Source organism: Nicotiana sylvestris, chromosome 9 (genome assembly GCF_000393655.2).
Source record: "Nicotiana sylvestris chromosome 9, ASM39365v2, whole genome shotgun sequence".
Lineage (NCBI taxonomy): Eukaryota > Viridiplantae > Streptophyta > Magnoliopsida > Solanales > Solanaceae > Nicotiana > Nicotiana sylvestris.
The window spans coordinates 127,188,941-127,200,800 of NC_091065.1; the positions used below are offsets into that span (position 1 = coordinate 127,188,941).

The 11,860-nt window shown below is 37.8% G+C and overlaps 1 protein-coding gene across 2 annotated transcripts; it reads left to right on the forward strand.

The window, feature by feature from the left end:
• The first annotated feature begins 660 nt into the window (after window positions 1-660).
• On the forward strand, window positions 661-11,075 carry LOC104221484 (DUF21 domain-containing protein At4g14240-like). 2 transcript variants are annotated; one of them, XM_070156391.1, is made up of 14 exons: window positions 661-1,034; window positions 1,386-1,462; window positions 2,139-2,222; window positions 2,311-2,424; window positions 4,091-4,174; window positions 4,294-4,365; window positions 4,965-5,032; window positions 5,762-5,808; window positions 9,160-9,247; window positions 9,342-9,407; window positions 9,493-9,850; window positions 9,942-9,988; window positions 10,076-10,157; window positions 10,816-11,075. In XM_070156391.1, exons 1-14 carry the CDS (start codon window positions 785-787, stop codon window positions 10,924-10,926), a joined length of 1,548 nt encoding a protein of 515 aa, XP_070012492.1. In that variant the 5' UTR covers window positions 661-784; the 3' UTR covers window positions 10,927-11,075. The 2 variants fall into 2 exon arrangements, with proteins under 2 accessions (XP_070012492.1, XP_009770853.1); XM_009772551.2 differs by lacking the exon at window positions 5,762-5,808 and having other exon boundaries at window positions 9,334-9,407.
• The last annotated feature ends 785 nt before the right edge of the window (window positions 11,076-11,860 follow it).

Genomic DNA, 11,860 nt, shown 5'->3' on the forward strand with positions numbered 1-11,860 from the left:
TTAGCCACTAGGCAATATTTGCTAAAAAAAAAGTCCAGAATTTATTCCTGAAAGAAGCTCATGGACTAATTGGCAATTATTATGCTTAATATTATGTACAAATTGAGCATTATGCGCGTATCCCAAAGCCTGGTGACCGAAACATATGCCTAGTATAGGAATATTAATGTATTGACTCAAGAGCCTCACGCAAATTCCTATATCTTCTCTCAACGGGTGATTTAATTTCTAAAACTTTAGACAACTAATAAATAATATGTCTACAAATTGAAACAACCTCCCTCTACTCTATTGGTTAGAGTCTCGTGCTATAAAACAATAAAAGAAGAAGAAGTGTATTGCAGAGAAAAGTAGAAAGAGATTCTTATTGATTTGAGATGAATTACAATAGAATAGAATAGAGGAAAATTGACTTAGTTACAAAATAATAAGCCCTAAAATCTATCTAAAATATAGACATTTACCTTAAATATAATTATGTTTATAACATAGATCAAATAACAATGAGTTGTCTCACAGTCTACAAGTTTAGGAATGTGACAGTTGTCACATGATCACAACAGAAAAAGGGAAAATAGCTAAGTTGTCGAAGGAACACAAAAGTAACTAACGGTTAGTATAATTTTACCTTTATATATGTCAGCGGGAAGAAATTTTCTTGATTTGACCTTCTCCTCCGACTATTCACGAGGTTACCGTGATCCAAAAAAGTAGTACAAATTGTACAAGGAGGAGACAGAGCGACACAGTTAGGACGTTGGCGGAGGAAAAAGAGAAATAAAAAATGCACCTGTTTAATGCGGCGGCAGTTGTTCGAATGGCAACGAGGTGTCATTCGAACGGCCCCGTCCCTGGCCTGGGGGCAGAAATAGCATTTGGGACGGTGTCATGGTTCCTCTACGCTGGTATCTCTTGTTTCTTAGTACTCTTCGCCGGCATTATGTCCGGTTTGACATTGGGCCTCATGTCTTTGGGTCTCGTCGATCTTGAGATCCTTCAACGAAGTGGCACCCCCTCTGAGAAAAAACAAGCTGGTATATTCTTTTTCATTCATTTCATTTTGTATTAATCTATGTCATTTGCTCATTGGAGGGTAAAAGAGAATTGGTCATTATTTTTAGGACAATACAACTACAACAACAAGATACCCAGTCTTGTCCCACCCGTGGTATCTGAGAGGATAGTGTGTGTGCAGACCTTGCCCCTAATTTGTGAGGATAGAGAGCCTGTTTTCATTAGACCCTCGGCTCAGGAAGCATTTTCTTAGGACAATGTATATCTGAAATGGGTGGATGTATGGTTCATGGGCTAATTGTAAATGCTGAAAATTATTAGGATGAATCTTTACCAATATATCAATTTTTCTGCTTTTCCATCTTTTTCAGCTACAATACTTCCTGTTGTTCAGAAGCAACATCAGCTTCTTGTGACTCTACTTCTGTGTAATGCTGCTGCTATGGAGGTAACCACTGGATACCTGTCTTTTTCAACCACTTTAGGATGTCTTCTACTTAACTTTGCAAAAAGAAAAATAAAAAAAAATGGCGGACCAAAAGCAGATGAAGGGGAGGGGGGGAGGGTTACGTTAAAATTTGGAGAGCTTCGTAATTTCATTTACACAATATATATTGAGGTGTAAAATACCTGTACTTTTACCTAATCCAATATCCTAGACAGTGAGAGAGGCTTGGCGCAGGGGTGGGAGAAAGGAGTGGGGGCCAAGGGGAAACACAAACGAGAAGCTTTAGTAGTTAAATTGGAGCAATGGATTTGTATATGGTAATTTAGATTCGAACTCATTTTTGGGACTTACATACCCAGCAGCAGTACATATGATGTTAAGGAGGGAATACATTACCGATTAGAAATGAATCCTAAGAGATGTGATTCAAGTAGGATATACTCAAATTCAACCAGTGAATTCAAATGAGAAAATGCATATAATTTTCCTTTTTTTAGGGTGGGGTGGGGTGGGTGGGTGGGGAGTGATTAAACAAAGGATGGAATAAAGACTTACCTAGATAAAATATGGAGAAAATGCTGTCTTTATATAACTTATTAGCTGCGGAGTATATACTGGAGTATTGTAGTTGAGGAGGGTTTGACCTTTACTTCGTTTTCCTTGTTTCTATTTTCAGGCCCTGCCTCTATACCTGGATAAGCTTTTCAACCAATATGTTGCCATTATACTATCAGTAACTTTTGTTTTGTTTTTTGGAGAGGTAAATTACACCACTGGACTTTAATCAGGATCTCAGCATTTAAGATCTATGAATATACTCTGATCCTCCGGCTATTTTTGTTTTTCAGGTTATTCCTCAAGCAATATGCACCAGATATGGACTTGCAGTAGGTTCAAATTTTGTTTGGCTTGTTCGTATTCTGATGATCATATGCTACCCAATTTCTTACCCCATCGGAAAGGTAATCGCTGCAGTCTTTAAGTAATTAGCCTAAAGATAAAGTATGTTATATTATATTTGCCTTGAAAATCATTGGAGTTCTCTAAGGAAGGGGCTCCAAAAGCAAAAACAGTGCTGAAGTGATACATTCTTGACTCGAAGGAGTGCCATTAATTCAAACATCCTGGATACCTTAATTCTTTTGACAACCTTCGTCTTCCTAGTATATTATGTGTTCAACTACTTGGTTTGGAAAGAATGAGTATACCATGTTTAGAGGCATTTTAAATGATGTACCCAGTTGTTGGCTTGCTACACGGTTCAATTAGCTTTCAGAGCCTTCCTGTGTACAGAAATTAACTCTACTCTAGGTCATTGGAAAACACTTCCCAATGATTTTGAGAATGTCTCAAGAAGAGCATGCAATAGTTATGAATTTGTTTGTCACAAAATATGGACATTTGGAGCTTAGCTGGCCTGGCTTTGGATCAAAAAGAATATGTTCCTCGTACTCATAAATTAATCATGCTTTACATTCTTTTTACTTATTGTTCTTCTCTTAGAAGTAGGTTTCCAATAGGACAAGATATGTGTAACTTTTGGATAATCAGTATTGATGTAGTTTTTCCTATTCTGGTGGAGTTATATTTTCAGTTAGTTGAATCTTTTTTGCCTCTATACGTATGGGTATTATATCATGTCCCATCGTAAATATTCATTTTTCTTATCTTCCCTTCCCTGATGCCAGTTACTACAATTTTACCAAAATATTGTAACTCATTGATTAGAAATAGTACAGCTTTTACACAAAAATTTTTTAGCAAAACTATTTGCAGCCAGAAGTGTATGTTTTATCATTGATCAACGTAATATTGACGGAATTTAGCAGATAGAGGTGTTTTTTATACTAGATTAACAGCCTTGACTATCTAATTGAATATGGAAACTTCAGATCATGTTCCGACTTCTATGAAGTGCTTGCTCCAAGGTACTTTCAGCTAATGCAGTCCTCTTCAGTTGGACTTTGGATAGACCAGAAAGAACATGTTTGTGAAGTATTTTATTTGAGGATCACCAGATGCTCACTTGTCTTTAAGACTGCTGATGCTTTTAAGAGTCGCTGGACAATTTTGGGAAATGAAAAAAATATATTAGAAGAAGTTCCATATACTGCCATATCATATGTTTTTCAAAATAACTATTCTAATACTACTTCTATGACGTTGCTCAGATCATCCTAAAATGCCACCACAACCGTTTCGGATCCTCCAAAATAGTGCATTTTTTGATGTTCCGACTCGGGTGCGGTTGCATTTTTGGAGGATCCCAGCAACTAATCTCGTATGGTTTGAACAAGTAGTAAAAGTACTAAAGTCCTATTGCGAGTTGCCTCTTCCTCTGCACTTTTGATTTAGCCAATGCTCTAGCAATTGTCATCTGAATGGTATTGAGTTTGTCTGAAGCGAAGTTGATGCTTTCCGCTCGCACCATTTAATAAGTTGGAGGTGGCTTGTATCAAGAAATGAAATTATATCTTTCTTTATCAAGCTACATTTAAACTGAGCTTTTGTGCCTCTCTATTTTCTGGATCCCTCGACTAAAGTGAAGTTCTTTTAGGTTCTTCAAAAATTTGGTTTGCCAGTTCTTTGAAATAGTAGAGCTTCTGACTTGATGTTGTGTCTTTGCAGATCCTAGACTGTGTATTGGGACATAATGAAGTACTATTTAGACGAGCTCAGTTAAAAGCCCTTGTCTCTATCCACAGTCGAGAGGTCTGCATTGTGTATCTTCACTTTGCAGCTTTGATATGTCTGCAAACTAGTCGTTAACATAAATGTAAGTTCCTTTAGATTTTCCGAAGCCTTGTTTTGTTAATTGGAGTTTTCTTCAGGCTGGCAAGGGAGGTGATCTTACACATGATGAGACAACAATCATTAGTGGAGCACTGGATTTAACTGAGAAGGTAGTGATAATGATACTGCCATCCTTGATATGCTTTTCACCCTGCATGCCTGTTCCCATAGGCCATAGATTCTGATGACCTAAGGTTTGAGGAGTCAGTAATGCTTGGCCCTTAAAATTCTCCTGTTTCCCTGTTGTTTTAATTTCTATAGACATAATGACTTTATGAGAAGAGACTTTTGATCAGCTTTTTGCTTAACAAAAATGATTAATGTCCTGAGATTCATGGTTCACTAGCTTTGACCATCTATGATACTGGCAGTCCCTGTTCCACCCTTCTTTTGCTGGGACTTACACATAGCTGAAGTCCGGTGCAGTACCAATTAGTTGGGAATATATCTCATTCATGTTAAAAGGTTTACTTTTGGTCATATGCTTTTTAGGAGTTATTTAACCCTATTGGAGATACTAATGTCATTAGGAGATATAGAGAACTTCTTAAGACTGAGGCATAGTTGTTGGGTTGTTGCTGTATTATCCAGACTCTCTCTCACCTGAGGTCTTTTGAAATTTGGTAACCTGGAATTTGTTGGTATGACGAGCGTCTCTCTCTCTCCCTCTCTCTCTTTATTTATCTCCTTTTTTGTTTGCTATTGATAGACTGCTGAGGAGGCTATGACACCCATCGAGTCAACATTTTCATTGGATGTCATTTCAAAGCTGGATTGGTGAGTACATTGCTGTTAGTATGAAATGTTTCTGTAATATTCAAACCAAGTCTTCTGCTCTTCAAGATTATGCAAAGGTTGGTTCTCAAAAAATGAGGTGGCACTTTTTATGAAATTTTCCAAAAATTGATCTTGCAAACTAAGAGGGCGTTTGGACATAAGAATTATAAATTTCGAAAAAATAATTTTTTTTTTCAAGCGAAAATGGTATTTGAAAATCAGAGTTGTGTTTGGACATGAATATAATTTTGGGATATTTTTGAATTTTTGTGAGTGATCTGAGTGAAAATTTTGAAAAACAACTTTTTGGATTTTTTAAATTTTCGAAAAATTCCAAAATTCATCTTCACGTGAAAATTGAAAATTTTTGGCCAAACACTGAGTTTGAAAAACAATTGAAATTTTCGAAAAAAGTAAAAAAAATTCTTATGGCCAAACGGGCTCTAAGTTTTTAAACAATTTGTTTTCTTTGGAAATATTTGCACAAAACGTTAACATTTCTTTCAAGATTTCCAGAAGTTTCCAAATCTTTCAAAAATAAAAACTTACAACTGGAAATAATCCTTATGATTTGTTTCCATATCTAATAGGAAATATGAAAAGAGGTCCAGACTCTAGCGATAGGAGACTATCTAGCTTGGTTCGAAGAGCATTTCTTGGGTCAATTTTTCTTTTGTTTCTAAATTTACGGCCTAAATGTTGAACTGTTGACCCTCTTTGTTCGGGTAGGTGTTCACCCCCCAAAAGTATTCAGGACTACATGCATACATCCACAAGTAAGTTATAGCCTGTTTGGCCAAGCTTCAAATATCAGCTTATTTTTTGAAGTGCTTTTCTCAAAAGTACTTGTGGAGAGAAGTAGTTTGTGTTTGGTAATTAATTTAAAAAGCACTTCTGAGCAGCAATTAGTGTTTGGCCAAGCTTTTAAAAAGTGTTTCTAAGTGTATTTTTCTCAAAGATGCTTTTCAAAAGGTGCTTTTGGAGAGAAACTACTTTTTTCTGCTTTTCCAAAACTGCTTCTGCTTCTATTTAGAGCATTTTTTTTCTTCTTAAAGTTTGGGCAAACACTTCAACTTAGAAAAAAAAAGTATTTTTTGACAAAAAAGTATTTTTGGCTTTGGAGAAGCTTGGCCAAACATGCTATTAGTAGAATATGAAAAATCTCTTCTGGAGGAATCGGTAAAGAAAAGACAGTGGGTAAATGACATGATAAACAGTATTTAAAAGATTATATTAGGCAGGGGAGTGACCATTTGTACTTAGCTTTTTAGTTTTTGAAAGATTTGAAAAGCTGAATTTGGAATCTTGAAAAACAAAGCCCAAACACATATTTTTCAAAAACTCAACTGAATCTAGGAACTCAAGTTTTGAGACAACAACATACCCAGTGTAGTTCCACAAGTAGGGTCTGGGGAAGGTAGAGTGTACGCAGACCTTTTCTCTGCTTTTAGAAGGCAGAGAGGCTGTTTCTAGAAAACCTTTGGCTTAGGAAGGAAAAAGTGGAGGGGAAATACAAGCAAATCAATCTGACAACCGAAGCGAAAGTTCAAAACTAACACTAAATAATGCAATCAGAAAACCGAAACAAAGGCAACACCAAGTAATAACAAAAGTCTAAGGATATGAAAAAATACGAAGGACACTAAATGATATATCAAAGTTACTGCTACAAACAAGAACAACACTCGGCTATCTAACCCTTTACTTTTATACTCAACCTCCACACCTTCCTATCCATAGTCATATCCCCAGTCGGTTGGAGTAGCGCCATATCTTGCCTAATCACCTCTCCCCAATACTCTTCGGCTTGTCTCTGCCTCTCTGGTGGCCCTCTAACGCCAGCCTCTCACACCTCATTACCGGAGCATCAGTGTCTCTCCTCTTCACATGCCCGAACCATCTAAATCTCGCCTCTCGCATCTTGTCCTTGATAGGGGACACGCCCACCTTGTCCCGGATTACTTCATTTCTAACTCTATCTAACCTGGTATGCCCACACTTCCATCTCAACATCCTCATCTCGACCACCTTCATCTTCTGGACATGGGAGTTCTTGACTGGCCAATGCTTTGCCCCATACAACATAATCGGTCTGACCACCGCTTTATAAAACTTACCTTTAAGTTTAGGTGGCACATTCTTATCACACAGAACAGCGGAAGTGCGAGCCTCCATTCATCTATCCCGCCCAATACAGTGTGCGACAACCTCGTCGATCTCCCAATTCCCGTGTATAATAGACCCAAGGTACTTGAAACTTTCTCTCCTAAGAATGACTTGGAAATCCAGCCACACGTCGCCATCCACTTCCTGAGTCACGCCACTGAACTTGCACTCCAAGTATTCAGTTTTGGTCCTGCTCAACTTGAAACCTTTAGACTCCAGGGTCTGCCTTCAAATCTCCAACCTCTCGTTAACCCCGAGTCGCGTCTCATCAATCAGTACAATGTGATCCGTAAATAACATGCACCATGGCACCTCCCCTTGAATGTGCCACATCAGCGCGTCGATCGCCACGGCAAACATGAATGCGCTAAGGGCTGACCCATGATGCAACTCCATCACAACAGGGAATGCCTCTAGCCTCCAAATATCTCCACAACGCCTCCCTCGGCAAGTTATTGTAAGCCTTCTCTAAGTCGATAAACACCATATGTAAATCTCGCTTCCTCTCCTTATACTGCTTCATCAACCTCCTAACAAGGTGCATAGCTGTTGTAGTCGAATGCCCCGGTATAAATCCGAATTGGTTCTCAGAAATAGACACAATCCTCCTTACTCTCAGCTCCACCACCCTCTCCCATACTTTCATAGTATAGCTCAATAGCTTGATACCCCGATAGTTGTTGCAATTTTTCTGATGTTTTGAGAAACTTCAGAAGAAAAAAAACACCACCTTAGTTTCAAGACAAGAGATTCTTCTTTAAGATATGTTCCACTTTTCTACGTTTTGTGCACACCCTTTACACTCTTACGATGTGGCTGGACTTACTGAGGTCAAGCACTTTACGAGTACCAATGCTGACCAAGTGTCTGTGTGTGGTTGTCATACTTGAATTGATAGTTAACTTCTCAAAAATGTTTGATCAGTTCTAATGATTAAAGGATACTTTTCTTTGCCCCTACATGCATGTGATATTTGGTGAACTATGCATAGCCATAATGCTCAACAAGACTAGTTTTTTCCTCTTCCTTTGGGTTGGCTGCTGGGTATTTAAATGAAACTTAAAAGGAGCTTTTGCCAATTGAACATTAGATGTTTCTTTCAGAAGAAATGAATGCTCTTTCTCTTTGAGCTTTATGTTCTACCTCGATGATGCCCCAGGGTAGGAGTGGCAAAATGGTTCAAAGAAAACAGTTAACCACCCATATTATCCACTAAAAAATGGGTTGGATAATGAACTTTTTAAAAAAGGGTCAAACATGGATAAGAACCATATTATCCATTTAGAAAATGGATAACCAATGGATAACCAATGGGTCTAACTTTTACATTTGTAAAGCCTCAAATTGGGGGTTCCTCAAGTTAGGGAGGCTAAGAATTCTCCCAAAAGTATATGCAAGAAGTCATGGATAATATGGTTATCCATATTATCCACTGGTTAACCGTTTTTTATCCGTATTAAATATGGGTCGGGTCGGATAATTTATCCGTTTTTTCATTACCCGTTTTCGACCCGACTCGCCTGTTTGCCACTCCTACCCCAGGGCTTTGGTTTGGTGGTAAGAGCGTAATACATGATGTGTGAGTTAGGTGCTTATCGGGGGTTCAAACCCTGCGTAGACAAAAGCTAAGTGAAGAAGGGTAAAGGGGTAGGCCCATTATCCACCAAGTTTCGGACCGTGTGTCACTGGCTTCCCCGTTATCAAAAAGAAAAATATACCTTCACGATAGATTTTCTTTTTTAAAAGAAAGAATTCTCTTCAGGCAAATGTTTGTGGATTCCTAGCACGCCATGGTTAGCTATCCTTGAGTTATTGCTTCTTTTTTTTTTTTTTTACTTCTCAAAATGTTGTATGCAGAATAAAGTAAAAGAAACTATTCAGTACTTGACTTCAAATCAGGTATGTTATCTAGATTATGATTTCTAGTGGCCGACTTACACATTATCTTTTCCTGACTGCAGGGAGGCAATGGGAAAAATTCTTGCTCGCGGTCATAGTCGTGTTCCTGTCTACTCTGGCAATCCAAAGAATGTTATTGGACTTCTACTTGTGAGTTCTGAATTCTCACCATCTGGGCAACTTTTTATTGTAATCTTGCTACTTTTTTCAAGTGATCGTTTTGAAACTAATGTTAGGTAAAAAGTCTTCTGACAGTACGGGCCGAAACAGAGACACCAGTTAGTGCAGTTTCTATTCGCAGAATTCCACGGTATTAATTTTTAATTGTCCACGGGCTGTCTTTTGCATGTATGAACTAATATCCTAACATCATTCTTTGTCATACATCTTACCAGTGTTCCTGCTGATATGCCGCTATATGACATACTAAATGAGTTTCAGAAAGGTAGCAGTCATATGGCTGCAGTGGTGAAGGCTAAAGGGAAAAGCAAAAAGCCTCCCTCAGTAGTTGAGGAACAGAAGTCTGAAGACAATGAAGTCACCAGTGAAACTGCTCCTCTTCTGATGAAAAAGGATGGAAAATCAGATTATGTCGTCGTTGATATTGAGAAGGCTACAGTGCCAGCAGCGATAAGCACACCAACATCTGGTGTTGCAGTGACAAATAGTGTGGCTCATTCATTAGAGAATATTGAGGATGCTGAAGTTATAGGTATTATCACCTTGGAAGATGTATTCGAAGAATTGCTACAGGTAACTCTTAGGGGTTATGGATTTCTAACTCTCTCAAACAGTTGTCTATAACGAATGGACCTTACATTTTAGAAATTTGTCGCTGGTGCAGGAGGAAATTGTGGATGAGACCGATGAGTATGTTGATGTACATAAAAGGTGCTTGAGAATCAGTAACCTTAATTTCACCTTTTCTGTATTATTGCTATTGAAGAACAGATTGTAAAAATCCTCCTATTTTTACAGGATTCGTGTGGCAGCAGCAGCAGCTGCTTCATCAGTAGCACGAGCTCCATCAATCCGGAGGCTGACAGCCCAAAAGGCAGCTGTAAGTACACATTATGGATATATTTATACGACTGTCCTGATAGATGTAAAATTCTTGATAGTCAAGAATCCATGTAAATTATTTCTACAGGCACGAAATTGAATTGCGCAAATCTGGAATCACATTCTGACATCATCTGATCGTAAATATTATTTAAACATCTCCACTGCATGGGCAAAGAGCTGTCTGTGTACCCTTATTCAATCACATGGTATACGCAAATAGTTTTACGACTGTTGTATACCTCTCATTCTCAAGTAGTTATTGGCCTATTTTACCATTATCACGTAAAAGTCTTTGTGAAGTGGACAAATCGGTGAGGGGCAGAAGCCGGAAATTCTCAAACTTGCGTCGCAGATTTGTGCCCACAATAAATTGTGGCACATACTAAGGGTTCATACAAATCCTGAGTGGAATAATTTTGAGATGCTTTATAACACTCAGAATTTGTATGCTTTATTAGTTGTATTAATTACTGCGACGAACTGTAGCACTGTTCTCTTTGATACTCTTCCAGTTACATTGTTATTAGAGTTGTAATGATGATAAGAGAGGGAAAATACTATGTTTCGTTTTTTATGAGTGTGACGTTTTGCCTTTTATTGTGGACAGAAACTGCTTTCTTATAATGGCTAACGTTTAGTATTGGATTTCTCAGGGAGGCCAAAGTAAACAAGGACAAGCACCTAAGAAGTCCAGTGAGGACATTTCTAGCTCAAGAAGGATACAAGAGAATCTTGAAGAGCCTCTTCTTGAGAACAAGAGATAAATGGTTTGCTATGAGATCATTTGAGCCTTTTAAGAGGCTCTAAAATTTTGCAATCTGATTTATAATTTTGTGAGAACATATTCCTTTATGCGAAAATTTCCTTATTGTCCATTAATTTATCAGGTTTATTAATGGGATAAATTCACAAATACATATAGAAGTCAAATAATTACCCTTACTCTACCTATTAATAATCCTACTCATTAAATAATTACCATTATACCTATTTTAGTGCCCAACTCCTACATCAGCCATCTAATCTCTATTTCCTCTTCTTTTTTCTTTTTTCTATCTTTTTCTTGTTGTCTTTTTTTCTGTTTCCTTCTTTTCTTTTCGTTTTTGTTTTTTTCCTTTTTTTCTCTTTTTCATTCCATTCATTTTTTGTCAAGCTATTTTCTTTATTTTCTTATTTTCTGTTACGACCCAAAATCCCAACCAATTGGGGCCATGATTGCACCTAACACCGCTTGCCAGGCAAGCCAATGCACAACTGAAAGATACGAACGAATTGCAATTAACAACTTACAACAAGATAATAATATAGTGTAAAAGCAGCTCGAAAGTATACATGATAAGTCTAAGATCAACACTATCGTTCAGCCATACCAAGAAGTGGAGTCACAGGTACATGAGCTACTAGAGTTTACTAAATACATTGTTTTGAAGGAAATATAATACTGTCAGGAAAGTAGAAACAGTAGTAGAAATAGGAAGATGACTCTAAAGCTTGCAAATGGAATGCAGCTCTACCTCGAATTACCTGACTGGTATTTGCTAAGCACCTCTCGGGATTCCGCTGGTACTAATGTCTAGATCTGCACAAGAAATGGAGAAATGTAATATGAGTACAACCGACCCAATCAGTAAGTATCGAGCCTAACCCCGACGAGGTAGTGACGAGGCTAAGACAAGACACCTACAATAAACATGTGCA